At 41.4% G+C, this 27,605-nt stretch overlaps 1 protein-coding gene across 1 annotated transcript; it reads left to right on the top strand.

The window, feature by feature from the left end:
- Positions 1-2,303: 2,303 nt before the first annotated feature.
- Positions 2,304-16,443, top strand: LOC308312443 (uncharacterized protein; the record flags this gene model as incomplete). The annotated part of the gene is made up of 6 exons (XM_080759049.1): positions 2,304-2,481; positions 3,106-3,201; positions 3,644-3,889; positions 4,863-5,011; positions 16,061-16,225; positions 16,438-16,443. 6 exons carry the CDS (start codon positions 2,304-2,306, stop codon positions 16,441-16,443), a joined length of 840 nt encoding a protein of 279 aa, XP_080615175.1.
- Between the last annotated feature and the right edge of the window lie 11,162 nt (positions 16,444-27,605).

The following is a 27,605-nucleotide window of genomic DNA, read 5'->3' as shown; positions in this document are numbered from 1 at the left end:
ACACAGCACATTGTGCATCTTGTGATCGGTATACAATGTCAAATAATGCGATACCGTACAATACCAGAACATGACTCATGTTTCCACTCTGTCTGTTGTCGGAGAGTTAACTGAACAGCCTTTGAGATTTTCACTCCATAACAAAACCATGGTCATTTGTAGTTAAACTGCCCCCAGAATGCATTAATAATTACACAGAGCGATTCATGTCCTCTTGATCATCATCACCTTGAAGTCTCTTTGTCATCCTCAGGGAGGAATGTTCTATTGAGAGAGAGAGAGAGAGAGAGAGAGAGAGAGAGAGAGAGAGAGAGAGAGAGAGAGAGAGAGAGAGAGAGAGAGAGAGAGAGAGAGAGAGAGAGAGAGAGAGAGAGAGAGAGAGAGAGAGAGAGAGAGAGAGAGAGAGAGAGAGAGAGCGAGAGAGAGAGAGAGAAAGCGAGAGAGCGAGAGAGCGCCCTGCATTGAGTGAGAGAGCCCTGGCATTACAGCCTCACTGTGGAAGAGAGAGAGAGAGAGAGAGAGAGAGAGAGAGAGAGAGAGCAGAACATTCTCTACCCAAAGTCTGTCCTTGAGAAGTAAACAGAACTTTACTCCACTTGAAATGGGTGATCACTTAAAAATCTCACGATCAATGGTTCATTTACCGTTGCAGCAAATGTGTGTGCGTGCGTGTGCTGCCAAAGACACAAAAGTTCCACAATAAATTATAATTGTAATTACGAGTACGAGTCTGAAGACTTATCAAATGAGGTTCGTGTTAACAACACTTGTTAAAGTGAGATAAACTAAATATTTTCAAAGCTTGAACTCTGAATCCTTCCCTGTGTTTTTTTTTATATTCAGCTGGTAGTGTTAAAGTATGTTGCAACAGTATACTGATCTAGAATAACACATTGAGAACGGGAATGCTTCTGATGTCGCTTTAGCGTTTATCCACTTTTAAACCATTATTTTAAACTTGAGCCGTTGAAAAATAGCAGCTCTACGAGTGCCGCACGAGCTTGTAGAGCTGCAATTTTTTCAATAAAAAGTGAAAATGAGGTGCAAATCTTTGAATATATATTCTTTCACAGTGAACGTTTTTAACTCATATCTTTGATTCTGGGTCCCTGAAACAACATACTTTTCAGATGGGAGTCCAGTGTCCAATCACATATAATTTTATAGTTTAGAGAACCACTGACATAGAAACATGAAATGAATCAGAAGACATTTTGTAGAAGTCTTAATGGGATATGAATATGGCAAACTGCGCTAGGGCCGTCCCAAACATTCCATCTGTTGTTGTCAACAACTCCCTGCATTGAGGAGTCTAGACACACACCTATCTGTTGCCATGGTGATCGGCTTGACCTCTGACCTTTGTTGGCAGGGTGTGTGATATCCCGCTGGTGGGGAACATTAGTCACACACGCGCACACGCACGCAGGCACACATACACACACACGCAGGCACACATACACGCAGGCACACATACACACAAGCACGCATGTATGCACGCACACAAGCACGCACGTACGCACGCACAGTGGTGGAACCACAGTATACATTTACATATAGGTATACTGTAGTGTACTGAGTATTTCCAATACTTCTGCTCCACTGGGATCCAAATATTGTACTTTTACTCCACTACATATTATAATTTTTGTTAAATTAGCAGACCTACAAGCTCGTAGCGCGGCACTCGGTGAGCTTGTAGATCTGCTATTTTTCAATAGCCAAGTATAACATCATTCTTAAAACACCAAAAGGGGTTTCCGCCCGTCACCATATGCTCCCAAAACAATCTATTGCACAAAACATTACAAAATAAAAGTGTCAATAAATAATACGTGAGGGATCTTTGGTGGAATGCATTCATTCACTTGTATATCTTATATATACCTGCTACATCATTTTGACTAAAACCAGCTCAACAAAATGTGTCCCTATTTGTCATTGAACTTTTATTTAACATCGTTGGTGTTCTTAAAACTGGACAGTTGTGTGTTGTGTAACTTTAGAGAGATCATGACATGATAGCAGGGAAACAACATAAGCGTGTGTGTGTGTGTGTGTGTGTGTGTGTGTGTGTGTGTGTGTGTGTGTGTGTGTGTGTGTGTGTGTGTGTGTGTGAGCAGAGTGTGTGTGTGTGTGTGTGTGCGTGTGTGTGGGTGGGTGTGTGCATACAGTGTGAGCTGTCAAAATAACAGCGCTGTCATCGTTTAGGGAAGTGAAGATAGTATATATTATGTAAGAACTCAGTGTGTTGTGAAGAGATCAAAAACCTGCAGGAAGAATATGAAGTCATAACGGTAAAGATGGCTGTAGCGAGGCATTCTGAAAACATCGAGGTCCAAGACGGAGACCCAGACTACGAGAATGACACCACCGTCACTGCAAGAAGAACTGCTGAAGAAGGACATTATGAGAGTCTTGATCTGCACACGAGAGGCGATGCCGTCTATGGAGATCTACGCAACAAGAAGAAGCAGTCTGGTAAGAGATATTACTCAGACCAAAAATCACCAATACAAACACGTTTAAACCTTTTAAAACCATACGGTCAACCATTTTAAATGATCTCCCTCCTTCTCCCACAGTATGTATATGTTTGTGTGTGTGTGCATGTGCGTGCGTGTGCATTGTGTGTTGTGTGTGTGTGTGTGTGTGTGTGTGTGTGTGTGTGTGTGTGTGTGTGTGTGTGTGTGTGTGTGTGTGTGTGTGTGTGCGAGAGAGAGAGAGAGATTACATCATTACATCTTATGTCTATTTGTGAGTTATCTGACTGAATTAACTAAGTACATAATTTACAAAAAATCATGATAAGTGCCATTTTCATTAAACCAATCAAGGACTCTAAGAGTAATAATCCAGATAGTTACCATTTGTTAACTTGTCAATAGTTCAAGCCTCTCATCCTTGAAAGCTGTCTACATATATTTATGCTTTTTCAGTCTTGACAAAGAATGTGAGACAGAGGAGAGGAGATGTGAGGCCGAGGACAGTCATAGAAGTGATTCACCTTATGTGTAAAAGTATTTTAGAGGTCATTTCAAAGTACTTTGGTCCGGTTGGGTTTAGCTAACGGCATTTACTCTTGTCTTGTTTTTGTCTTAACAGGGAGATGTCCTTTCAGAGTTGCTGTATGTGTTGCTGTGTGTCTCGGTATGCTGTGTTTTGGACTGGCGGGTGGGATCACAGGCCTGGGCGTGAGCTGTGAGTATTTCATGGAGTTTTTTTCCTGACATTTTCTAGCTGTGACAACTATTACGGCCTTGTTTAAAAAGCAGAAGTCTTGCGCACACCCAGTTCCTCGCTGGTGCTGGACTAAGGTAGATGCATACAGGAAACCACTATTAAGGCCACCACAGCTTTAACCCAAAATGTTGACATTATTATTATTATTATTATTATTATTATTATTATTATTATTATTATGTATTTATTTTTGTAATCATGTAATAGTTTCTTTTTGTATTATTGCATTGCATGATATGCACCTGAAAAGTATGATGAATAAAGTAGTGTTGACAAGTGACAATGCACATGAAAAAAGGATAATTAACAACGTTGAGATTTTCTGGTCCACCACAGATGCTTGACCTCATCATGAACAGTAGTGATAACTGTCTTTATCATCCCTTTCTGTCCTTCGCAGATCGTTCACTCTGCAGTAACATCATGGCCAACGACACCCTGGTACATGATCATAACACTCTGAAGTCCAACTACCAAACTATGAGCTTGGAGAATACCGACCTGACGCAGGAGAGGGACCGGCTAAAGTCCGTCCTCACCAACCTGACGGACTTGACGGACCAGCTAAAGTCCGTCAACACCGACCTTATGCGGGAGAAGGACCAGCTTCAAAGTGAAGTAAACCAGCTGAAGAACCAGACAGCAGGTGATAGAAGATACAAAATAACTTAGATAATATCATTGATATTTTAATTATCTGGGATATAGAGGTAGAGATTCTGAGTGAGCTCATCACTGCTGGTGTTGGTAGTCTATAACTATCATAGAACAGTCATTATTCTTAAGATGCACGTCACCCGTTTTCAAGCTCATCTTTATATAATATATCGGCGTCACTAATGCTCATTATTTATAACATGGCATAATTTGTCTATGTGGACAGTTCAGAAACCTGCCTACCAATGACATCATCAAGGGGGATGGCTGCTGAAATAGATTTAATATTAATAATCTAAATATATAAAGTATAACTAAATCTGTCAAATACATGTAGTGGAGTAAAAACTACTAGTAGTAGGAAGTAGGTGTAGCCTCCATGCAGCCGAGACCCAGCCTGCAACAGTCCTGCTAATCGGGCTCAGCCCTGTTGGCACGGTAGGCTGCACGGAGCCCCGCCCCCCCCGGGTTCAATCCACGCTTACGCGTAACGCTACATAGGCCTACCACAACATTTACATATTTAACCCATTCTGACCTGAGATCAGATTCTAAAAATGTCTTCTACATCCTGACAGTTTTCGGAAAAAGCTATGTTTATGTCAGCCGTTCTTCAATTTAAATAAAAAAGAAGACCTACAAGCTCGTAGCGCGCCACTCAGTGGCGCGCTATGAGCTTGTAGATCTGCTATTTTTCAATAGCTAAAGCATAACATAATGCTAACACCAAAAGGTGTTCCCGCCCAAAAGGGGTTAATTAACAAAGTACAAATACCAGAAAGGTTTACTTGAGTAAATGTGTGCAGTAGAAAACACCATTGATATAATAGATGAATAGTTTTAGCCTCCACTCCAGTGACTCCACTACATCTCTGACTACTGTTAGTATTACAACTATGTGTTAGAATTAATTATCAGTACATTGAAGATCCATCAGTAAATCTCCTGTTTGATGTTTTTAGACAAGTTGTGCTGTCCCAGTGGATGGACGACGTTTGGACGCAGCTGTTACTACAGAACTACTGAGAAGATGAAAATCTGGCAGGGAGGTAGAGACGAATGTCGGAGTCTAGGAGCTGATCTGGTGGTCGTTAACAGTGGAGAAGAACAGGTTAGTTGTGTCCGTGTGTGTGTGTGTGTGTGTGTGTGTATGTGTGTACGTGTGCGTGTGAGTGTGTGAGCGTGAGTGTGTGTGTGTGTGTCCATCATCCAGATAGGACTCAAGGAAATAGGGTGCTATTTTTCCTTTATTTTTTGACGATGGGTTCTCATGGGATTGTCCACATAGTTGCATGTGACCTAAATCCATGATTATAGTGAAGAAGTGAATGTATTGGATACACAATTAATGATGATTCAATCATGTACAAATAATCAGGTATTCATCCGTGGATTGGCTGGTGGTGATTCTCATTCATGGATTGGTCTGACCAGGACTGGGGGCAGAAGCAGCTGGACGTGGGTGGATGGAACACCACTGACAACAAAGTGAGACATTTAACATGTTTTTATATTGTAATTCTATCACAAGCCACTGTATGTGAGTGACTGAGTGCATGTGGTTCAATACATTGTGTTTATTGTGCAGGTACTGTATGTGAGTGACTGAGTGCATGTGGTTCAATACATTGTGTTTATTGTGCAGGTACTGTATGTGAGTGACTGAGTGCATGTGGTTCAATTAGGGATGGCCACCGACAACCGTTAGCCGTTAGCCGTTTATTAATTTGTTTACCGACAACACTAACGGCTAATGGTTCACCGATAAAAAAATATATATTTTATTTTGAAGCGCCGAGAGCGGGCACCGCGGCCAAAACACCAAGCACACACACACACACACACACCCCCTCTTTCCACCTTTACTGTCAGTGCAACCACGCATGTGCCGTGACTTACTTCCCCCAAAACAAAAACACCAACGCAACTGCATGAAGTACTAGTGGACTGTGGAAGCAGGAGGGAAAAAGAAAAAAAGACGAAAACACACACAGCATTGCGCGCCCGCAGATCTGCCCTTCATGCAACGAACGTTGGTTCCTTAAACGGCAGATCTGTTGTTTTATGGATCATAGAACGAACGTACCGATATGCTGTTAGCTTGTTGCTAACGGGACCCCCCCCCCTCTCTCTCTCTCTGACGTTCTCTCTCTCTCGCTCGCGCGCGCGCGTTAGAGACACGTCTTTATGTATTTCTCTCTCTCTCTCTCTCTCTCTAATCCTTCCTGAACGGTCCGCGATACATATGTGCGGATAGAAGACTGTAGCCTTCGCACTAGTGCACTGATTGACAGCAGGCCGCGTGTAAACGGTGTATTTGTCTATTTTTAATGCGCAAAACAGCGCTTTTTTTCCCTTAACGGCTAACGGTTAATTAGCCGGCAAGTCCTGGCGGTAACAGGTTAATACAATCTTTCCATTTGGCCATCCCTAGGTTCAATACATTGTTGTTTATTGTGCAGGTACTGTATGTGAGTGACTGAGTGCATGTGGTTCAATACATTGTTGTTTATTGTGCAGGTACTGGGACCGTGGATTTCCCAATGACGGTGAAGACAGGAACTGTTCAGCGTACAATCACTTGACTGACCCTGGAACATGGTTTAATGACTTCTGTTTACATGGAACTCAATCAATCTGTGAGAAGTGATGGTTTTCACTTCATTGATCAAACTGCAGCTCAGTGTTTCTGCTCCAGTAGTAATATAGTGAAGATCATATAAACCCAAACATTTAAGTACAAACAGTGGTGGGAAAAGTACTTTCTATTTAAGTAAAAGTATCAATACTGCAGAATTCAAATACTATATGTTGCGAGTAAAAGACCGGAATTCAAAAGTAGGCCTACAAAGGTTCTGGCATTAAGATTTACTTAAAGTACCAAAAGTAAAAGTACTCATTATGTAGAATGTCTATCATTTCAAGTTTTCAAATGTCTAAAAATCTTTTTGAAAATAGCAGATCTACAAGCTCTCAATGCGTCAGAGTCACAATAATGTTAGCTAGTAAGATCAAATGACCGAAATGTATGTTGGGCTGAAGTTAGTTGTTACTGCAATAATAATAAAAATGTACAAAGTAACTAGTAACTAAAGTTTTCAAAAAAAATGTAGTGGAGTAAAAGTACAATATTAGGATCTGAGGATCTGGAGTAGATTTGAATTGAAAATACTCAGTAAAGTACAAATACAGCAAAATTGCACCGAGTACAAACTGTTGTAGCCTTAACCAGTTTAACGCATTAACACCAGGAAAGCACGTGTCATTTTAGATTCAAGCGTTCAAAAATAGAAGATATTCAAGCCCTCACACAGCGCGTCACTCGGTGCCATGCACGCTGACGCTACGCGAGCTTGTACATCTGCTATACAAGTGACCTTGTATATCAGTGATTTTCACAAGTGTTGCCTCTTTCTTATGTTATAGTACGGTTTGTTGAAAAGGAAGGGTTGTCCGCACAACTGTACGGACAACCCTTCCTTTTCATTGTACGTATATTTCTTGTTCAGCACCTGTAGAATGTCTGGAGATGTGCGTGCTTCCTCCTATCTATAGTACAGTTTGTTGCATTAGTTTTGATGCAGTAATAGATTTTGTTTTGTAATTATTTTATTGGTATTTTTCAATTTGCTGTCATCTGCGGCTCAGGCACCTTTTGCTCTGGAACCTTCTGGCCCTTAGATTAGCAGAATCAGTGCCTTCTTTTAAAAACACATCTGTAAGTGTTTTTCCTAATATCGTTTTTTAATTGTCTTATTGACCTGTTTTCTTTTTTTTTAATATATATTTTTTATCCCACAATTTTGTAACCCATTTTTCACCCCTGTGTCAATCATCTAATGTGATCCTGGGCTCTACACACCCTCCACCAACCTAGTCCCCATATCTTATTGACCTGTTATTTTCTTCATGTTTTATTGTCTCTGATATTTTGATGCTTTGTTGTTTTGATGTTTATATGATTACTGTTTTATAACCTGTCTGTAAAGCACGTTGTAACTATGTTTGGAAATGTCATTCATTCATTCATTCATCTGTGGACAGTAGGACCCAGGGGATCCTGACCCACAGGTTGGGAACAACTTTTAACTACTTGAGTCCCTAAAGTAAAAAAGCCGCTCTAAGCTCAGAGAGTGTGTTCTGAGTTTGTATACATAATATGCTATTTTTGATCTTTTTGAGTTTTTTAATATTTCTGGAGTAATAATAGGTTTAGTGTATGAATATTCATGAATATGTTTAAAATGTATGAATATTCATGAATAATGTTGTTCAGATGTTCAGCCAGAACGACATGTGGCCAAGATAAGCAGAGCAGGTTGAAAGATCTTAAAGGGATAGTTCACCCCCAAAAAATATATTTTTATTTAGCGCAGGGATTTTTACTGATTAATTTCGAATTCATTAATAACTAGAAACAAAATTTCAAGAAATTTTACTGGGTGCCTGAAGCTCGCCAAGTCTGTGCAGCATTTGAGCCACGGACCACCATTTGATGACATTTAGCCTCTCAGAAGGGTTCATTTGGTTACATGTGAGCCAGGTCTCCCCATTGACTTTCAATGGGGTATCCCAATGGGGATAATCCCAATTTCAATGGGGTTCCCAATGCTATCATGCTAACATGGTAATGCTATCATGCTAACATGGTAATGCTATCATGCTAACATGATAAAGCTAATGCTAACATGCTAGCATGCTAACAAGCTAATGCTAACATGGTAATGCTATCATGCTAACATGGTAATGCTATCATGCTAACATGGTAATGCTATCATGCTAACATGATAAAGAAGTTGAAGCTGAAGTTGAAATATTGTACTTTTACTCCACTACATATTTTTTTGTTAAATTAGACATTCTGCATAATTTCTACTTTTGCTACATTAAGTACATGTAGGAGAGAGAGAGAGAGAGAGAGAGAGAGAGAGCAACAGGAGGTATAAAGAATGCAGATCTGGATGGAGGAGCACACCGTACGTACAGTAAAGTCCTCAGATGGAACACGATGCTGTGATAATAATAATAATAATAATAATAATAATGATGTTCCCACTCAGAACGCACACAGGAGAGATGGAGATGCATCGGTTATGAACAGTGGTGGAAAAAAACTACTCAATTGTTTTAAGTAAACGTACCAATACTGCAATTTAGAACTACTTCGTTACAAGTAAAAGTATACGGAATTGAAAATGTACTTGCGTAAAAGTGCAAAAGTATCGGCGTCAAAATATACTTTATACTAAAAGTAAAAGTACTCATTGTGCAGAATGTGACATTGCACAAGTTAAAAAATGTGTACAAAATCTATTTCCAATAGCAGATCTACAAGCTCACAATGCGTTGCAACGCATTCATGTCAAGGATGTAATTGGCCTCCAACCGCACCTATCGGAAAATAATGTTGTTCCAACTAGGGACGCAAAGATTTGAGTTAAAAACCTTTGCTCTGAAATAATATATATATTCAAAGGTTTGCAACAAATGTTTTTCACGATTTCTCTAAAAAATATAGCATATCTACGTACAGTACAATCGGCTATAACATAATGTATTAAGTATAACATAATGCTTTATGGGGTTCCCATCATGAATGGTAAAACCAGGAAAAGACAACACTAAAGATTTTAGTATTATACGATATACTGTACAGTATGTAGCTTGCGGAGTTAGTTCAGTCAGATATACTCGAGGGGTTTCATGCCGTGCTATAGGACGCATTCATATACTCAAGGGGTTAATAATATGCTGCAATACTATGTGGGCGTATATAAGTGTGTGCAAGATCCACACGTCTTCCGCTGATGTGGCAGTCAGCTGACCAATTGGGCGGGCTATACTTAAGCTCACTAGACTGCATGCTCTTCCTGCCTTCCCTTCCTTCTGCATTGTATGGTTCCTGGTTGTTGTGTGATGTTTGCTCCCACCACCACCACCCCAGCACCACCGGTGGGCTCTGCTATTAGTTCTCTTTGCTCCCTGCACCACCACCCCAGCACCACCGGTGGGCTGTGTTATTTATGCTCGCCTTGTTTTTTTTTATTAATGGTCTTTAATCGTGTCGAGCAGAGAGTGAATGGCAAATGCAGCAGAGCCGAACGCACTATTATTATTCTATAATAAATATTGGTTAAATCTATCCGTGAGTTGTCTGACTGAACCACAATCTCAGATGATACGTAGTTGCATATCAGTACAGTAGCCTGTAATATTGATATATTTCACCATGCAGCCCTACTGTAGATCCCACACAGTTTGTACAACTGCAAAGCTTTGTATAATGCTTAGTTGGCGCGAGCAGCAAGCTCATGACAACCAGACAACCTTATATCATAATGAGCATACTTGTATCCCTTCCAGCCACATGCACTAGTAACCTTCCGTAAATGTGTGCAAACATTTGCTTAGCCAGTTCTTCACTCATGTCGGCACATTGGCCCTGTGTCGGTGTGTGTGTGTGTGTGTGTGTGTGTGTGTGTGTGTGTGTGTGTGCGTGTGCGTGTGCGTGCCTGCGTAAAGTAATGGTGCTGCTCATTGAGATGACCGCGGTGTGAGATCAAGCTAATGTCGTATAGCCTATATAGCATCTTCACTGGGACCATTTAGCACGCGGCCGCGGCTAATAGCTTCCCACCCTGTGGGACGCCATCAGACCCTATTGCGTCGGATGCTTCCAGAATGGCCTGCATGTGTTGATGATGGCCATTCTGGAGCTGGGCACGCTATATAGCGAGCTGTGAATATCTCATTGGGGAGATGAATAGATGGAGATGTCCGATGCTCAACCTGCTGCACGCAAACATCACACTGAGCTGGTTTTTCCCCGCAGGCTATTAGACGTCTAAAGATGTTTTTTTAACGGTCTATAGGCTTAGATTAGACGTTCAACTAGAGTTGTTCCGATACTGGTATATCGGTTACTCGGGCCAATACCACTCGTACTCGGAACCGGCCCCCGATACTCCGACCCGAGTACCAAAACATCCAATTGACACTATAGGCTGAACGAATGGCAACAGGAGCTAGTCTGACCCCAACACTGCAGAAAATCGCCAAAAACAGCCGATCTATAAAGCATAAATGACAACTGACAAGTGTAGATCGGAGATCCATCTGCATCTATGAGGAAAAGGGTCAAATGAGTGGTTACTCAACAAAGAAAAAGTACTCGTATCGGTACTCGGTATCGGCGAGTAGCCTACTAAAAACCAAACAAGCCAAACAACGTTGATTACGCTTTTTACTTTTATCATAAATTACTATATCAATTATCAAAATGACATATACTTAGTATTATCCCATGACATAATGACTACACACACACACACACACAAGCACAAACAACTTTTCTTTTACTTTTTGCCTGACGTGCATAATATTATTCTCAGTTGAGATCCATTTAACCGCCACAGTCAGACAGACATGTAGAATGTCTGGTGAAGCAGAAGGCATCACACCAGGGGGAGAGAGAGCCCAGCAACGCGGCCGTGTGATATAGCTTGACGAAGAACGCCTGTACAACACACAGTGTGTGTGTGCGTGTGTGTGTGTGTGTGTGTGCGTGCTCCCCTCGCAGGGCTTGTTATGAGGTGCAGACGCAGCGCTCCGTGCCCTGGTGGGACGGAGGCTGAGTCGCTGTAAAGGTCCCGCTAAGTGGGCGGCGCGGCGCTACGGCAATAACACACCAAACATCTGTGACCTTCTGTAGAAACAAACAACGGATGCTTCCAACGGGAGGAGGATGTGCTAGACAGCTGGGGCTCGTCTCAAACCCCCTCTCTCTCTCTCTCTGCAGAGGAGAAGTGAGACAAACATCAGCGTTAACGCGTGTAGAGTTGTGTATTAGTTGTGTAGAGTTGAGGAGAGATTGTCTCCTGTAAGGATGCTGCTGGTGCACTACAGTGTACGTCTGTGGTTCCCAAGGTGGGTACGTGTGGCCACATAAAACCATAATTTTAACATTTTCTGTACACTTTAAAAAATATCTTTCTCCTATAGTACAATCAACATTTAGACTGTGCATTATGTATTTTCTTCTCATTCTTCATTCACCCGAAAAGTACATTCTGTAACAACATGAATAAAGCTCCTTTTGATAAAAAATGCAACGTGAGAAAGGTTTAAGAAATGGATGTGGATGTGTGTGTGTGTGCGCGCATGTGTGTGGGAGGGAGAGAGAGAGAGAGAGAGAGAGGGAGGTTTTCATTTGATTTGAACTGTCCTTAATTAGCAGTGGCAGACTATACCGGCAATTCAATAACCCTCATTTTGCACATCAAGGACGGCAAATAATACAGTATATATATAAAAAAAAATAAGATTTGCAAGAAAACAAAGAACAAGAAAAAAAGGGCATGTGAGCCATTTTGGAGCAGAAGAAAAACCTACTCAGTTGCCCAATGACCAGATCAAAGGGAAGGCCATCATGGTCATTTTGTGCATCATTGATTTCACAATGCCATGCACGCATCCCTAGCATCCCACGTGTCCCTAGCGATGACATCAGGGAACCACCGTTTTCTACCTCTGGATCTGCTTCGACAGCCTTTGAGGCAGGAGGATTCCAGAGAAGAATTTGGTTTCATTTTACACCCTCAAGAGTCCAATTATTTTTAAACATCAGCATAACTTAAGTTAATTCAACTCTATTAGAGAATAAAGAGGAATTGTAGAGGAATTGTTTTTTTTTTCTTTGTTGGCCCGTTATCACTCCAAAATCAATACAAAATGGACATTTTGGACATTATTCTTTAGGGTCTGAGAGGCTAAACCTCATCAAAATGGAGGTTCCGTGCAGGCTCAAATGCAGAATAAATGAATGGGCCTTGATATGAAAAGGGTTGAAAACCAACTGAACCATGGCATTACAACTCACACAAATTGACACGTTGCCTGCCCAAAGCAAAACACTATATTATACAATAAAAGGAAACCTCAGAAGAAATCCCTGTTCGAATGTTTTAGCGCATCGTCATCGCTACAATGCAACTGACTCCATTAGTGCTTGAAGTCTCACATAACCAAACAGAATAAAGTATAAGTTTCCTGCTCGCTCATCACTGAGACTTTGGGTCATCATCACAGAGATTAAAGGTGTAGTGAAACGGAAATGGCGGGCATTTTATTTTTAAGTTTCAGCTTGAAACACTGGTTCTGAAGTTTCTGAACCAATCAGAGCGTCGCATCCCTCCAGGCTATGGGTCCCATAGGTCCGTCTCATGCACAGTGGTTTGTTTACAAAGTGACAGAGAGATGGCAGAAAAAGCCAGGGAATGTTTTCTATAACTTGTACACACAACCTATATAGAGTTCAGACTCCATCTCAGCACGTAGCACTTGCCTTAGCCTCGACCTCCTACAGGCGTGTATGCAAAGGCTCAACTTATGTAACTTAGAATAGCATTTTATGTAGACATAGCAATATTAGTGTAATGTGCATATAGTTTCATTACATAGATATTCCACTGTTAGGTTATTCTCACATATAATGTGTGATGACAAATCTTTTGCATGTATTTGATGTATGTGTTGTTCTTGCTTTAACTTTAAGTCGCTCTGGATTAAAGGAGCGTCTGCTAAATTGTAAATTGTTATGCCCGGAGCGAGCCTGCTGCAATGTACTGCAAGACACAGCAGAAAAATGTAGCTGAGTTAGGGCTGGCAAGCCTTCCCATTCGCCATGCCCTGGAGTGTCACAGTAGAGGGGCCATCCCATTCGCCAGAACTCTATGCGACTCCCCGTCCCCCCCAGACACCGGCATGGTAACAGTACCACAATGCAAAAAAACCCCACAGGACTTGTTGTTGTTGTTGTGGGTTATAGGGTTATCCTTTCAACCTTAATGTCTGACTGTATACATATATATATACCCCGTGCTGCTTTACACTTCTGACTGTACTGGTTATAAGGAATTCAATCAATCAGCCTGGATGTTAAACAAAGCGCCAAGAGAAGGACTTTGTTGCCCGTCAGTCAGATTGTCTCTGTTGGACTCGATACTGACCTGAGACTGACTTCATGCAGTGAATAGACAGACTCTGTTTTTAAAGAGAGAGTGAGAGAGAGACCATGCAAGTGTGGTGTTTGTGAAGAGAGAGAGAGAGATCATGGATAGATCAACGCTGTGTGTGTGTGTGTGTGTGTGTGTGTGTGTGTGTGTGTGTGTGTGTGTGTGCGTGCGTGCGTGCCTGAGCTGACAGAGAGTTGTTTGAAGCGCATTAATTAAAGACAGGCAGTAATTTTGCCTGATTAAAAGTATGAGCCGTTTAGTGCCAATCAATTCAGCTGAAAGAGAGGGAGAGAGAGAGAGAGAGAGATAGAGAGATACAGAGAGAGAGAGAGAGAGAGAGAGAGAGACACTGGGTAATGACAAGTGTGCTGGAGACCTGAGAGTTGGAAAACAGAGAGTGAGAGCCGTCAACGTAATCTGGTGCCTAATGAGCGACAGTTCCATTCCAGTCAGTCATTATTATTATTATTGGGAGTCGTACGACGTGCCGTATGAAATAATAACCAATTTTTTACCTTTGAAGCAAAACAGTAATACAGTATATCCTCCCTTTACTTTTACCTGCAAATGAACCCACACTGATGCCAATTCCGTCTGTAATCTGATTTCCAACCAATTGGCATTTAGTGAGAAGAAGAAAAAAGAAATCCTCTAACCATGTGAAATATATAAAAGAAAAAAGCTGCTGACTCTGTGAATTATCTGGTGGGAATGTCCCCTCTCTCTCTGTGTCACGAGGAGTGTCTTTCCCTCCTCTCCTCCATAATTACTTTATTTAATGATCTCTCCCGTAACCACAAGGTGCGTGTTTTAGACGTGAAGACAGAAGCAGCCACACATGAGGACCGTTGTGTGGGACTGACATTCTCCACTAGCACTTTATCTGCAACCATTTAGATCCGACGTCGACATTAAAAATTGTCTTCTAAATCCTGACGGTTTTCTGAAATACCTCATGTTTCTATATCAGTGATGCTCAATATTTCACGTAAAAAAAAACAAAACCCCTGTATTTGTGTTTGTTTGATTTTTTTTGTGTAGCAGGTTTTGTTTTTGTCTATAGAGAAGTTATTTACATTTTTCAACTGATAAGAGTTTTGGTTTTATGGTATTTTGATTCGGCACTCACCAGTTTGTTTCCCTGCCTTTTGTCCATTTGTTGATATTGTGTTTTAGGATCCAAGATGGCCACAGCACCAGGAAAGGGTGGGATGGAGGTGAGCGGGTGGGGTCGACATATGCCCCTTACTGGGCTGCGTTCACACATTCAAGACCCCTGTCTTGTGTTTGTCTTGTCTGTGTTTAATGGCTGCTCCAATACATTTCCAATGGAAGCCCATATGGTTTGGCCAAACATTTTGTTTGATGGAGGGGAGGGGGGCAGAACACGTTAGTCCGGTTCTTTATGTAATTTTGTAGGCTTTAGACGAAGATTTTTAAAACTATATATTTTTGGAAACCTTATATAGCCTATAACTAATTTGAAAATGTGTGTTGCCATTTTTTCCGAGATCGGTAAAGCGGCCATCTTGGAGCTTTAAAAATGGCTACTTTCAAAAACGAATTTCTCAAAATATCGCCTACTAAATTACCTAAAATCAAGATTGCAGTGGTTAAATCTACATTTTTGGGGTCAAGTAATCCAATGGAGCCGACTACATTGTAAATGAGACATGTATGGGTGGGTATTTTGCATTTTTACATGATCAAATGGTATTATTCTCCTGTGTGAAGTGAGGGGCGCTCTTATCATCATTCATTCATGCTGCAAAATACGTCTGTTTCCATGGCATCTGGGATTTTGGAAGTGAAGCCAATTATGGAATGCTCTTGGTGCAGATCGAGCAAAAGCTTTTCCAGCGTTTCACACATTTACAGGAGCAGACAACACAGGGCGCTTTTCTAGAATAGGCAAAGCTACCTGGCTGAGCATCTACCTAAAAGCAGATGACCATGCCGTTAAGGCTCTTCAAATGCTTTCTCAGACTAGGAAAGTGACAGAGGATCTTCATTCTGCATTAGCGACGTTTGTTTGCACTGTATACTCTCCGAAAGGGATCAAAATACCTGAACTGAGGTGGCATCTTTTCTGCAAACACATGGCAGAATGTGAGAAGCTTCCACCCATACTTGGTGACCTCAAGCAGCATGTCCTAAGGGCCCATATCCAGGCCAGCGTGTGGGGTCAGGCTGACATCGCTCAGCAAGAGTTCCTTGACCCACTACAGAACGGCTACCACAAGGACAAGGATGGCCAGCTGAAACCAGTCACAACTGAGCTCCTCCCTGCACCAGAATCTATCATGGAGATGGTCAGATGTCAGTGTAAAGCAGACTGCTCTTCACACAGATGTTCGTGCAATTCAGTGGGGCTCCCCTGCACAGAACTGCACAGATGATGTACAATGATAAGAGCGCCTCTCACTTCACTTCACACAGGTGTGATTTTCCCTTTGTCTTGATTAAAGTTGTCTCCTGTCTTTTGAGAGATGTGATAACGTGTTTGTGAAATATTCCATTGTAGCTCTGACTGCCAGAATGAGGAAGACTGTCGTGATATCACTTATGCAAGTGACAGTGATGACAATGATGGAGATTATGCTTATATGTGGACTCAACAGCCTGTGTTTTCAACAACAAAGACAATGAGAGATTGTACATATTATGTTAAACAATTTTGATGGATATTATGTTGGACTTGTTTGTTAGAGTTCATTGAACGTTCAATGTACAGATATTATGGGATATGTTGGATTTTTGAGGGGCGCTATCCCCTCCTATGTCCAGCTTTTAGTGTATGTTCACAAACTTTGTCCTGAATCGAGAATTTTACGTCATAGTGTCTGATGATGCCATAGTGTACTACGTCATGATGATGCACGATGATAAGAGCGCCCCTCACTTCACACAGGTGTGATTTTTTTTTTTTTTAACTTCTTGATTAACAATTGGTGCCGGAAGTGCATCAAAATAGAAGCTCCGGGGGTGCCAGAGTTGTCTGAGCGCTTTTACTCTGAAAGCCATGAACCGGAAACACTTTCTTAAAAAAGTTGACTTGACAAAGTGACCTCACAATCCCCGATCATCTTAAAGGTCCCTTTTTCTTGATTAAAGTTGTCTCCTGTCTTATCCAAGATAAGATATACATATCCAGATTACCAGAATAATACCATTTGATCATGTAAAAATGCAAAATACCCACCCATACATGTCTCATTTACAATGTAGTCATAGCTCCATTGGATTACTTGACCCCAAAAATGTAGATTTAACCACTGCAATCTTGATTTTAGGTCATTTAGTAGGCAAGATATTGAGAAATTCGTTTTTGAAAGTAGCCATTTTTAAAGCTCCAAGATGGCCGCTTTACCGACCTCGGAAAAAATGGCAACAAACATTTTCTGATTAGTTAGGCTATAAGGTTTCCAAAAATATATAGTTTTAAAAATCTTCGTCTAAAGCCTACAAACTCATATGGCTGAACATAGGGAACTGGACTACATCAATCAAAGCTGTGTTCAGACACAAGTCAGGTGTCAGACACAAGACACGTTTCTTGAATGCAGCTCAGTAAGGGCAAATGTCGACCCCGCCCGCTCACCTCCACCCTTATTAACACATTGAGTACGCCAACGTGCATCAAAATAAAGGCCCTTATAGTGCCAGAGTAGTCTGATCGCTTTTACTCTGAAAGCCATGAACCGGAAATACTTTCTTAAAAAAATTGACTTGACAAAGTGAGCTCATAATCCCCGATCATCTTAATATATTTATATAAACTCCAAAAAGCGTTCATATTTTGCGGGAGAGACGGATGAGGAGCAGAAATGCAGCGCCAGCATATCGATCCATTCATCACCACGGAGAGCGCCCTGGATCAGGAGATACGAGTCATTCTTTCCGCCGCGCTAACATGGGAGTCAATGACAAGCTAATATTTGCACAGAGCGTTAGCATACGGCAAGCGAAAAGCGAAATGCCAAAAATAGGAATAATTCTGATTATTATTATCTCGCCCCGCGTCGTTTGGACGTCGCTAGGACGTCCACAGACGTCTAAGGTATTACTCGTTTCTGATCCTTATGACGTTTCCAGACGTGTTTTGTACAGAATGTGTTAATAGGACAAGTATACCCGTCCTTAGCAACAAATGTGTTAATGCTTGGGGTCGCTGGGCTAATAATTATTTTGGAATTGTTTATTCACGTAAAGTGTCATTACCAGTATGGCAATACTATTCCCAGGTCAAGAACATAATGGTAACATAGATATGATATTTGTCTTGCGACCCAGCAGCCAAGAGATGCAGAACACATATTTACATAGAAGACAAGACATGAAGACAAGAGCATTATCCACCGCTTAGATTACCCCGTGGCTACTACAACTCCTGATTAAGCCTCAAGGTCGACTGGTGTACAAACAAAGGACCTCTTTAGTCTGACTTTATTGTATGATGGTACACCTTATCTCTTTCCTGAAGGTAGCAACCTATATATTCTCCATACAACACATGCTTAGTATTAGAGGTGATATGCCTTGCTAACCTTAGGATGCTGTTATCGTACGTGGACGTATAACGTTTCTGAAGTGGTTGTCCAACAATCTTTGAACAAATGACAACAGATGTGGCGAGGTTATATTATGGGATGTGTTCAAATGGAACGGCGAGGGAAGAGACTGTCTGGAGTACGATTCAAATGGAACGGCGAGGGAAGAGACTGTCTGGAGTACGATTCAAATGGAACGGCGAGGGAAGAGACTGTCTGGAGTACGATTCAAATGGAACGGCGAGGGAAGAGACTGTCTGGAGTACGATTCAAATGGAACGGCGAGGGAAGAGACTGTCTGGAGTACGATTCAAATGGAACGGAGAGGGAAGAGACTGTCTGGAGTACGATCAGAGGCTCGTGACCGTGCCCATGCAGTACCACCGGTAAGTACCATTAGGGTTGAATTGACAATAATGCGAATGCTGCCTGGTATGCATGTGGACTCCGTCACCTCACCACGACACAAGGCCATGCCTCTTACAGGCATTAACAGAATGCAACAAATGTGTTCCGCTAAACTATATTGCCAGCGTCAAGTGTCAGGATAAGAATTTGTTGCGTAACTGAGATTTGTCTTGGTTAACACTGGTGCAAGGTCATAAGAAAATACTCCCCCCCCCTTCATTTAAATGGGCTAGTTGCTGTCCTACAGAGGCTGGAGTGATGGTCCTATCCCCTGCCTGAAATATTGGAATGTGGAATGCATCTTTGAATCACACTACTACAGTACAGTACATCATACTACAGTGATGATTTCCCTGTCAAGCGTTACACAACTGGCCCAGGGACTATATGTACGGCCTAAAGTAATCCCTGCATATTTTACCTTAATTTCTATTAATGTGCCTAATGTCCCTGAGAAGTAATCTGAAACATGAATGTCTTATCGCCACTGCCATGGAATTTGATTTGCACATTCATGCTCCTCCCAAGATGGCGACCCCCGCTGCTTTTTGGTGATGCAACAGCCTTTCCACCACCATTAACATTAGGCCAGATTGTATTCTTGCACATCATTATCTGAACATCTAATGGGGACAGATAGAAATGAAACACATCGAGCAGATGCATACTCTTACGCTGGATGGCTCCAACAGTTTTTTTATTAATCTTGCACCACGCTTAGACAAAAGATTCTAATTGCCGTGATTGAACAGGGAACGTTCTATACATACCAAGCAACGAACTGCTCCATACCTCCATAGACAGATCATAGCCACGGCATGCCAACCCTATCAAGTTGTTTAAAATAATGGCTTCATGCCTTCATGAATGTTTTATTTTTGGGTGGGTCGACTACAGTAGCAATTACTAGTGCTTCTGTCTCTGGGGAGAATCATCCTCATCCTCAACCGATCACAGCACTCGGGCTGAAAACATGTACTGAATTTATCACATTCTGGTCGGGAACCCGTTTTGGTGTTGTAAGCATTACTGTATGTTATACTTTAGCTATTCAAAAATAGCAGATCTACAAGCTCATAGCGCGGCACCGAGTGCCGCGCTATGAGCTTGTAGGTCTGCTATTTTTGAAAAATCTTCTGTGAGGTCCCTGGAACAACATATTTTCAGATGGGGGTCGGCGGCCAATTACATATAAAATATTGAGGATCCTTGGACAGAAAAGTAGTCAGTAGAATCGTTCCCAGGTCAAAATGGGTTATTATCCGTGTCTATCCACTCTAGCTCTTGGGGTATGAGAACATTATTGAGGTTTGTAGGACAGCTGAGAGTTATTTTTGAGTGAGGGATCAAACTGTGTGACAGAACTATTTTGGGGGAATGTAGAATTGACAGGAAAAATGGTATAAGAAGAAGTGATGAGAAACTGGGATGACAGTGGATAGTAAAGTAATCCGATCACATAATATACCTAGTCTACTTTCACTACTTGTGTGTGCGTGCGTACGTGTGCGTGTGTGCGTGCGTGCGTGTTTGTGTGCGCGTGCGTGTGTGCGTTATTAACGAGAGAAGAGGTATAAGACTATCCTCTGTCGGAATGGTAGAAGCAACAGAAAATATTCAGTGACAAGAAACTGAGATGACAGAACTTTCTGTCATGTCAGTTTCTAGTCACTGAATATTTTCTGTTGCTTCTACCATTCCCACAAAATAGTTCTGCCAACCACTTCGATCCATAAAAGAAAAAAGAAACACTACATACATACTGTAACAAAGTGTGACTAATAATTAACTGTCTGCGGTCAAATTAACTGAGCCGCATCGGCTCGGATAATTATCGTTCATTTAGTCAGAGCAATCAAATTGATGTATAATTAATTACCTACACCTGTCCAGAGAAGCTGATGAGCTGAGCTTTGCGTGCTGTTATTTTCTGCCTTGGTCTTGTTATACTACACTATCTATTCTGGTGACAGTGATTGGTCTGGCGATTGCAGTGCATCTGCTGGCAAAAATGTTATCGTTAACTGGCTCAAAAGGCTTCAGAACACACAGAGGAAACCCCCCCCAGACCACAGAAGAACCCACTGAATGTTCAAAGTTCAGTTTGTTTGGGTGTAATTGAGGTCATATAAAAACCTGTGAAAGAAAAACGAAAAATCAAAAAATAAATCAATGAAACTGAATGTCACGAAACCTTTAAGAGTAGACAGTGTGCATGCATGGTGGGGTGAAGAGCGTTTGCACAAGAGGGCACTTTGAGAGTAGTGGTTTGAGTGAGTGAGCGGTCTTAGTGTCCAATAGGTCACTGGTGGCTTAGTAGTGGTGGGTTGTGCATGCAGCCCAACGACTGGATGGACACAGCGATCGATATCGTATACTGTACGCACTTATGAAAACCTTTAAGAAATGCCTGTTGACGGTACGATGGGTCACAGCCTGTCTGGCCTGTGGTCTTTTGCTTCCCCTTCTTACAACCATAGTAAAGGTTCCACAAAGGGACGTCAGTTTGTTCACACACTTAAAGGAGAATTCCATACTAAAAGGCTTTCTTACCTTTCTTTGTACAGTAGTTGTTACGTCCCCACCAAAGAGGTCCAGAGGTGTTATTTTGTGCAAAAGCTCCTTATTGGCTATTTCCCCTACCATAAGCCCTCAATGAATTGCATTTAATTTAATGGGAATCGAATGGGGCTACGGGGTGTTGTGCTAATTCGCTTATTTCCTTTGCTCATTTTTTATTAGTTTTTTGTATATATATTCTCTTCATAATGTAAATAATATCCCAAGCGGCACACTTTACTACTTATTTATATGGAAATAAGCGATTTCGCACAATATCCCATAGCCACATTCAATTAAATGCAATTAATTGAGAGCTTATCGTAGGGGAAATAGCCAATAAGGAGTTTTTTGCACAAAAAAACACCTGAACCTCTTTGGTGGGGACGTAACAACTACAAAGAAAGGTAAAAAAAGTTAAGAAAGCATTCTAGCATAGAATTCTCCTTTAAGATGGTTTGCACACTGGGGGAGCGTTTTTCGTAAAACCGATAGAGAAACGCCGCAAAAAATCTGCGCTCGGTGTGTGGGGACCTTTATTGTTTATCTAATTTTCAGGAAAGAGATATCTGTGTCTATTAAGACAAAAAGTAGAAATAATATCTCTCTATCATCTATGACGGTCTACATAAATCATTGTGTGAAGTGAAGAAAATGATTGGACTGATAAATGAATCATGTTTTCTGTGCTTTGGCTATTTACAGTACGATGCATCAGCATTCCATTGGTGAGACCCATATATAATATGCATCATTCTCTTTCAGTGCAATGGAATTATTCAATCATCAACAGACTTGCACTGCATTGGGAGTAATTACACCGATTTGAAACGTAATTACGCTTCAATGGACAGGGAATTGAATTTGAAGTGTCAAATTGATTATAGGTTAATTCACCTGGAGAGCAAAATGTGTCTCTCCCAGTGTTCCTCGTCATATATCTAAATGACGGAGCGGTTGCCCGGCAGCACTATAGTGTGTAATGCAATTTATTTGTGCGTGTTAAGTATTTTTTTGTTGCATTATTCATGACAAAGTTGTAAAGTATGTATAATTGTATATCCATAACGTAAACAATAAGCAGCACGCTAGCAAACAATTCACTAGTTCTTTAGAGAACTAGTGTAATTGTGTCTGCTCGTGCCGCTTGCTTATTTTATGGACATAGTTATATTGTTGACTTTTACAACTTTGTCATGAGTAATTCAACAAAAAAATACTTATAACAAGTCGCACAAATACATTGCATTAACCCATTTAGACCAGAGTTAAAAACATTCACTTAGAAAGAATATATATTCAAAGATTTGGGCCAAATTTTTACGATTTTTCAAAAATAGCAGACCTGCTATTTTTCAATAGCTAAATTATAACATAATGATTAAAACACCAAAAGGGGTTCCCCAGTGCTGCCGGGCGGGTCTTTGCGCAACCGCTCCGTCATTTAGAATTAGGCAGTCTTCGTGGGCGGTGGGGGGTGGGTGGATCAGTTTATCCCCTCTCGTCACCCGGATGCCACACACACACACACACACACACACACACGCACACGTGCGTGAGCGTGTGTGCGTGCGTGCGTGCTTGCATGCACACAATACATGGCAGGGCATGGCATCCTGCACACATGGTCAGGACCGGTGTCAGAGTATACAGGCCTGTCAATCACCCCCTGCTTTAATTGAAGGTAGACAGTGAACAAGTGGAGCGGAAAATTACTTCTAACCACGAGCAGCCTGGCGAGCACACAGTCTCACACACACATAAACCACAAGACCACCGCACGCACAAATACAGTATGAACAAATACGAGCACAGACACACACACACACACACACACACATCCCATTGAAATAGCCTGCACAGAAAGAGGTGATCATAAAAAGCAAGCATGTTTTTTGGATTGAATAAAAAATGGACCAAATGGACCCTTATGGGTCTGTAACTATATAGGGGCGGCGGTGGCTCAGGGGTAGAGTGGCTGGATGGTAACCGCAAGGTTCCCAGTTCGAACCCTGTGGGCTCCCCCAGAGTTAGTGTGTTAGAGTGTCGAAGTGTCCTTGAGCAAGACACTGAACCCCTAATTGCTCCCGATGTGCTGGTTGGTGCCTTGCATGGTTTCCGCCGCCATCGGTGTATGAATGGGTGAATGTAATGCACAATCTCTGTAAAAGCGCCTTGGATAAAGGCGCTATATAAATGCACCATTTACCACATTTACCATTTAACTCTGAGAGTGTACAAATGGAACCAAACGGACCCTGACGGGTCCATTTGGTTCCATTTGTACACTCAGAGTTAAATTAACATTGATTTTACAATATATATTGCGGCCCCAGAGATAAAAATAAATGCCTTTGGCTACAGATCCATAGCCTAAATGCATGTAAAACTGAGGGGGTCCTTGAAATTAAACGGGTTGAGAATCACTGTCCCTCATGGCATATCTTTTCAAATGGGGGCCCACGGGCTGATTAGTGTCAATTTGGGGGTCCTTGACATGGAAAAGTTTGGGAACCACTGCAGTCTACAGTAAGTACAGTGTCTGTGAACCCAGCTCGCAGCCAACAGGGACACGGGAAGTATAATCCATTCTGACCTGAGATCAGATTCTAAAAATGTCTTCTGCATTCTGACAGTTTTCCATTCTGACCTGAGATCAGATTCTAAAATATCTTCTAAATCCTGACAGTTTTCATTCTGACCTGAGATCAGATTCTAAAAAATGTCTTCTGCATCCTGACAGTTTTCCATTCTGACCTGAGATCAGATTCTAAAAATGTCTTCTACATCCTGACAGTTTTCTGAAAAAGCTACGTTTCCATGTCAGTCGCTCTTCGATCTTTTCAAAAATAGCAGACCTACAAGCTCATAGTGCGCCACTCGGTGGCGCGCTATGAGCTTGTAGATCTGCTATTTTTCAATAGCTAAAGCATAACGTAATGCTAACACCAAAAGGGATTCCCGCCCAGAATGGGATAATCAATCCTTTATAAATGAGACTATTCTCGGTCTGCTCCCATTCTATTATAGTGTATCTTTACAGATAAGTATATTGGCTCTGTTGCTTTTATTATGTCTTCCACAATATGAATGCTTTTTTATTACAAATGGATCGTACATATAGATCGCAAAAGAGGGCTCTTCATCTATTCCGTTAACTCCCTGGAGTAGAATGTATTCTGTTAAATGTTTTTCTTTTTACTTCAGAACGAAGGCATTGGAGGCAGATTTATCTGTTTGGGGGTTTGGAGTTTGAGTTCATTAGGATCTCTGTGTAGCTGCCTGGCTGCATAACAACAAGCTAATGGTCCAGGGTTCGGCTTGAATTTAAACCTGTAAGATTTGCGTGCGTCGCGTGCATGTGTGCGTGCGTGCGTTTCTCCCTGGAAAAAAACGTCTGGGTTTCCGAGGCTAGGAACCTGTGCAGTCCATTACAATTGGTGGACAAATAGTGGAGGTAGTAGACACTTTTAAATACTTAGGCACATATATTGACAGCAAACTCAATTTCAGTGAAAATACTGACCAGATTTTTAAAACTTGTAACCAACGCCTCCACCTACTACGCAAGCTCAACTCCTTCAGAGTGAGCAAGCATATTATGGAAACAGTCTATAAAAACCTGATAGAGGGAATCTTGACTTTTAACATGGCAATGTGGTTTGGCAATCTAAATGTAAAAGGAAGAAGCAAGCTGCAGCGAATAGTAAACCTAGCCTCAAAAAGAATTGGGAAGAGACAGCAACAATTAGGCTGTATCTACAAGGAGGTACTTCGTAAAAAAAGCTATCAAGATAGCAAACGACCTCCTCTCATCCACTCTGCAGGGAGTTCCAACTACATCCCTCTGGTAGACGGTACAAAGTACCAAGAGCTAACCGTAACATTTTTTAAAATTCTTTCATACCAAATGCCATTAAGGCACTAAATGATACCATGTCTCGCTAGATTTGTTTGTTTTTCCAATGTATCTGCCACTGTTGTCCTGCACTTTTTTGCCATGTGAAAATAATTGTGTTAAGTGTTGTTGCTGTTGTTGTAACCGTTTGTTTTTTACTGTTTGAGACCGAAGATGAATTTCCACACGTGGACAATAAATGAAACTAACTAACTAACTAACAACACCAGAGGGAGTGCAACTAACCATGTACAACCCAGATTCGGCACAAACAAGACTAAATTATTTTCCCTCCTATGCCACCAAAATGTGAAACGCCCTACCAACAGTCATTAAGACATGTGAATCCCTTGACTCCTTCAAAACCACTCTCAAAGGGCACCTACGGACGGCTGCAATTCTAAACTGGCTCCTGTAAAATCTGAATCCCCCCCGCCCTTTCCCCTCACTGTATATGTTTCTTTTCCCTTTTTACCTCCTTTATGATGAATTCCTGTTCTGTTCTTTAACTATATATAAGTGTCTATTTGTACGACTCGAATTGTTTTTGATGAATTGAACAAAGTGGACCCTGTTTTAACAATTGTAATGCCTAATTGGGTCGTCGACTCACAGTTAACAGTCTTTGTATTGAGTTTGTGCTTGAAATGTACTGTAATTCTGCAAACTGTTAATAAATATTTCAATCAATCAATCAAAACTCAGATAGTCAGTAGATGGATACACCATGGTAGTAATGTAGTAGTGCAAAAAACTACTCGCATATAAAAGTATCAATACTGCAATGTAGAACATTGGCATCAAAATGTACTTTAAAGTACCAAAAGTAGAAAGTATACTCATTATGCAGAAGGTCCCATTTCAAGGTTTCAAATGTTTACAGATATTTTGAAAATAGCAGATCTACAAGTAGATCGGCTATTTTCAAATGGCTGAAAATGTATATAGGGCTGAAGTGGTTCATGTAGGCCTATGTTTTGTAATAACAATCAAAGTAAGTAGTAACTAAAGTTTTCAAATAAATGCCGTGGAGTAAAAGTACAATATTTGCCTCTGAGATGCAGTGGAGTAGAAGTAAAAGTACTGGAAATTGAAAACACCCAAGTAAAGTACAAGTATCTTTCCACCACTGATCACAGCTAATCGCCAATTACGTTGCTGTGTCAACATGTGTGTATCCATTGACCAAAACCCAAAATCCTATCATACAAAGTGAGCCGAGCTATAGTCATGTCGCACTTATTTCAAGTTCAAGGTTAGCTTTATTGTCCCTTGCGGGAACTTGGTTTGCAGCCAGATCATAGTAAAAATACACACAACAACAACATTCAATACAGGACTAAGAACAGGGCACTAGAGACGGATAATTCATGTCAAGCAAAGTCAGCAGAAGTGCATTAGTGGGCAGTATGTGCAAAGAGGCAGGAATAAAGTGCTATTTGCTGTTCAGCAGTTGAATAGCAGCCGGAACAAAGGATAGTTTGAACCGATTAGTCTTTGTGGCGGAGCACCCTCAGCTGACCTGAGGGCAACAGTTCAAACTCAGACCGACGTGGGTGATCCGATACCTCCAGGAGGGAGGAGGTTCTCTTAAGCATCTGCCTCTTGTACAGATCTATAAGTTGGGCTTTGGGTTCTCCCAGAAATCTTACTGGCCAATTTTTATTTCCACCTGTGAGCTCCTGTTGACATGTACTCCATCCAGGCAGTTATCAATAATCTCTCAGGCCACAGTCAACAAGTCACTAGAGGAATCAACCTGAACCAAAACCCCATTAAATTACTGACAGGTTCTCCTGGCCTTTTGAAAATGCCAGATGAACTCTTAATCTCTTTTTGGCAGCTTTTTTATTGCTCCGGTTCTGTGGTTGTGTTTTTAGTAGAATGTACAAAAAAAAGCACTTTTTTCGCAGCCTCACTTCCCCTCACTCTGTCTAGAACTCTCTCTCAAGTCAATTAACTTCAAAGAGTTTAGAGTTGTATTAGGATCCCCATTAGCTGGTGCATAGCAGCAGCTAATCTTCCTGGGGTCCACACAGAACATAAAAACATGACATTCGACATGAATGACATTACAGGACATACATTGAAAATATTATCCTAATCATAATCATGACTGCGTGTGTGTGTGTGTGTGTGTGTGTGTGTGTGTGTGCAAGTTCGAGCGCCCTACAGTTTTTGGGTTTCAAGATGCCTCTTCAGTTGTCTCTTGAAACTTAGTTTTTTCTTTTGTGATTATAGCTGCAGAGCTACCAACCTGCACACATTTTGTGTACC

Source organism: Protomyctophum bolini (genome assembly GCF_963924005.1).
Source record: "Protomyctophum bolini genome assembly, chromosome: 3".
Classification (NCBI taxonomy): Eukaryota; Metazoa; Chordata; class Actinopteri; order Myctophiformes; family Myctophidae; genus Protomyctophum; species Protomyctophum bolini.
The sequence above is the reverse complement of the archived record's forward strand: the minus strand, read 5'-3'. Positions and strand labels throughout refer to the sequence as shown.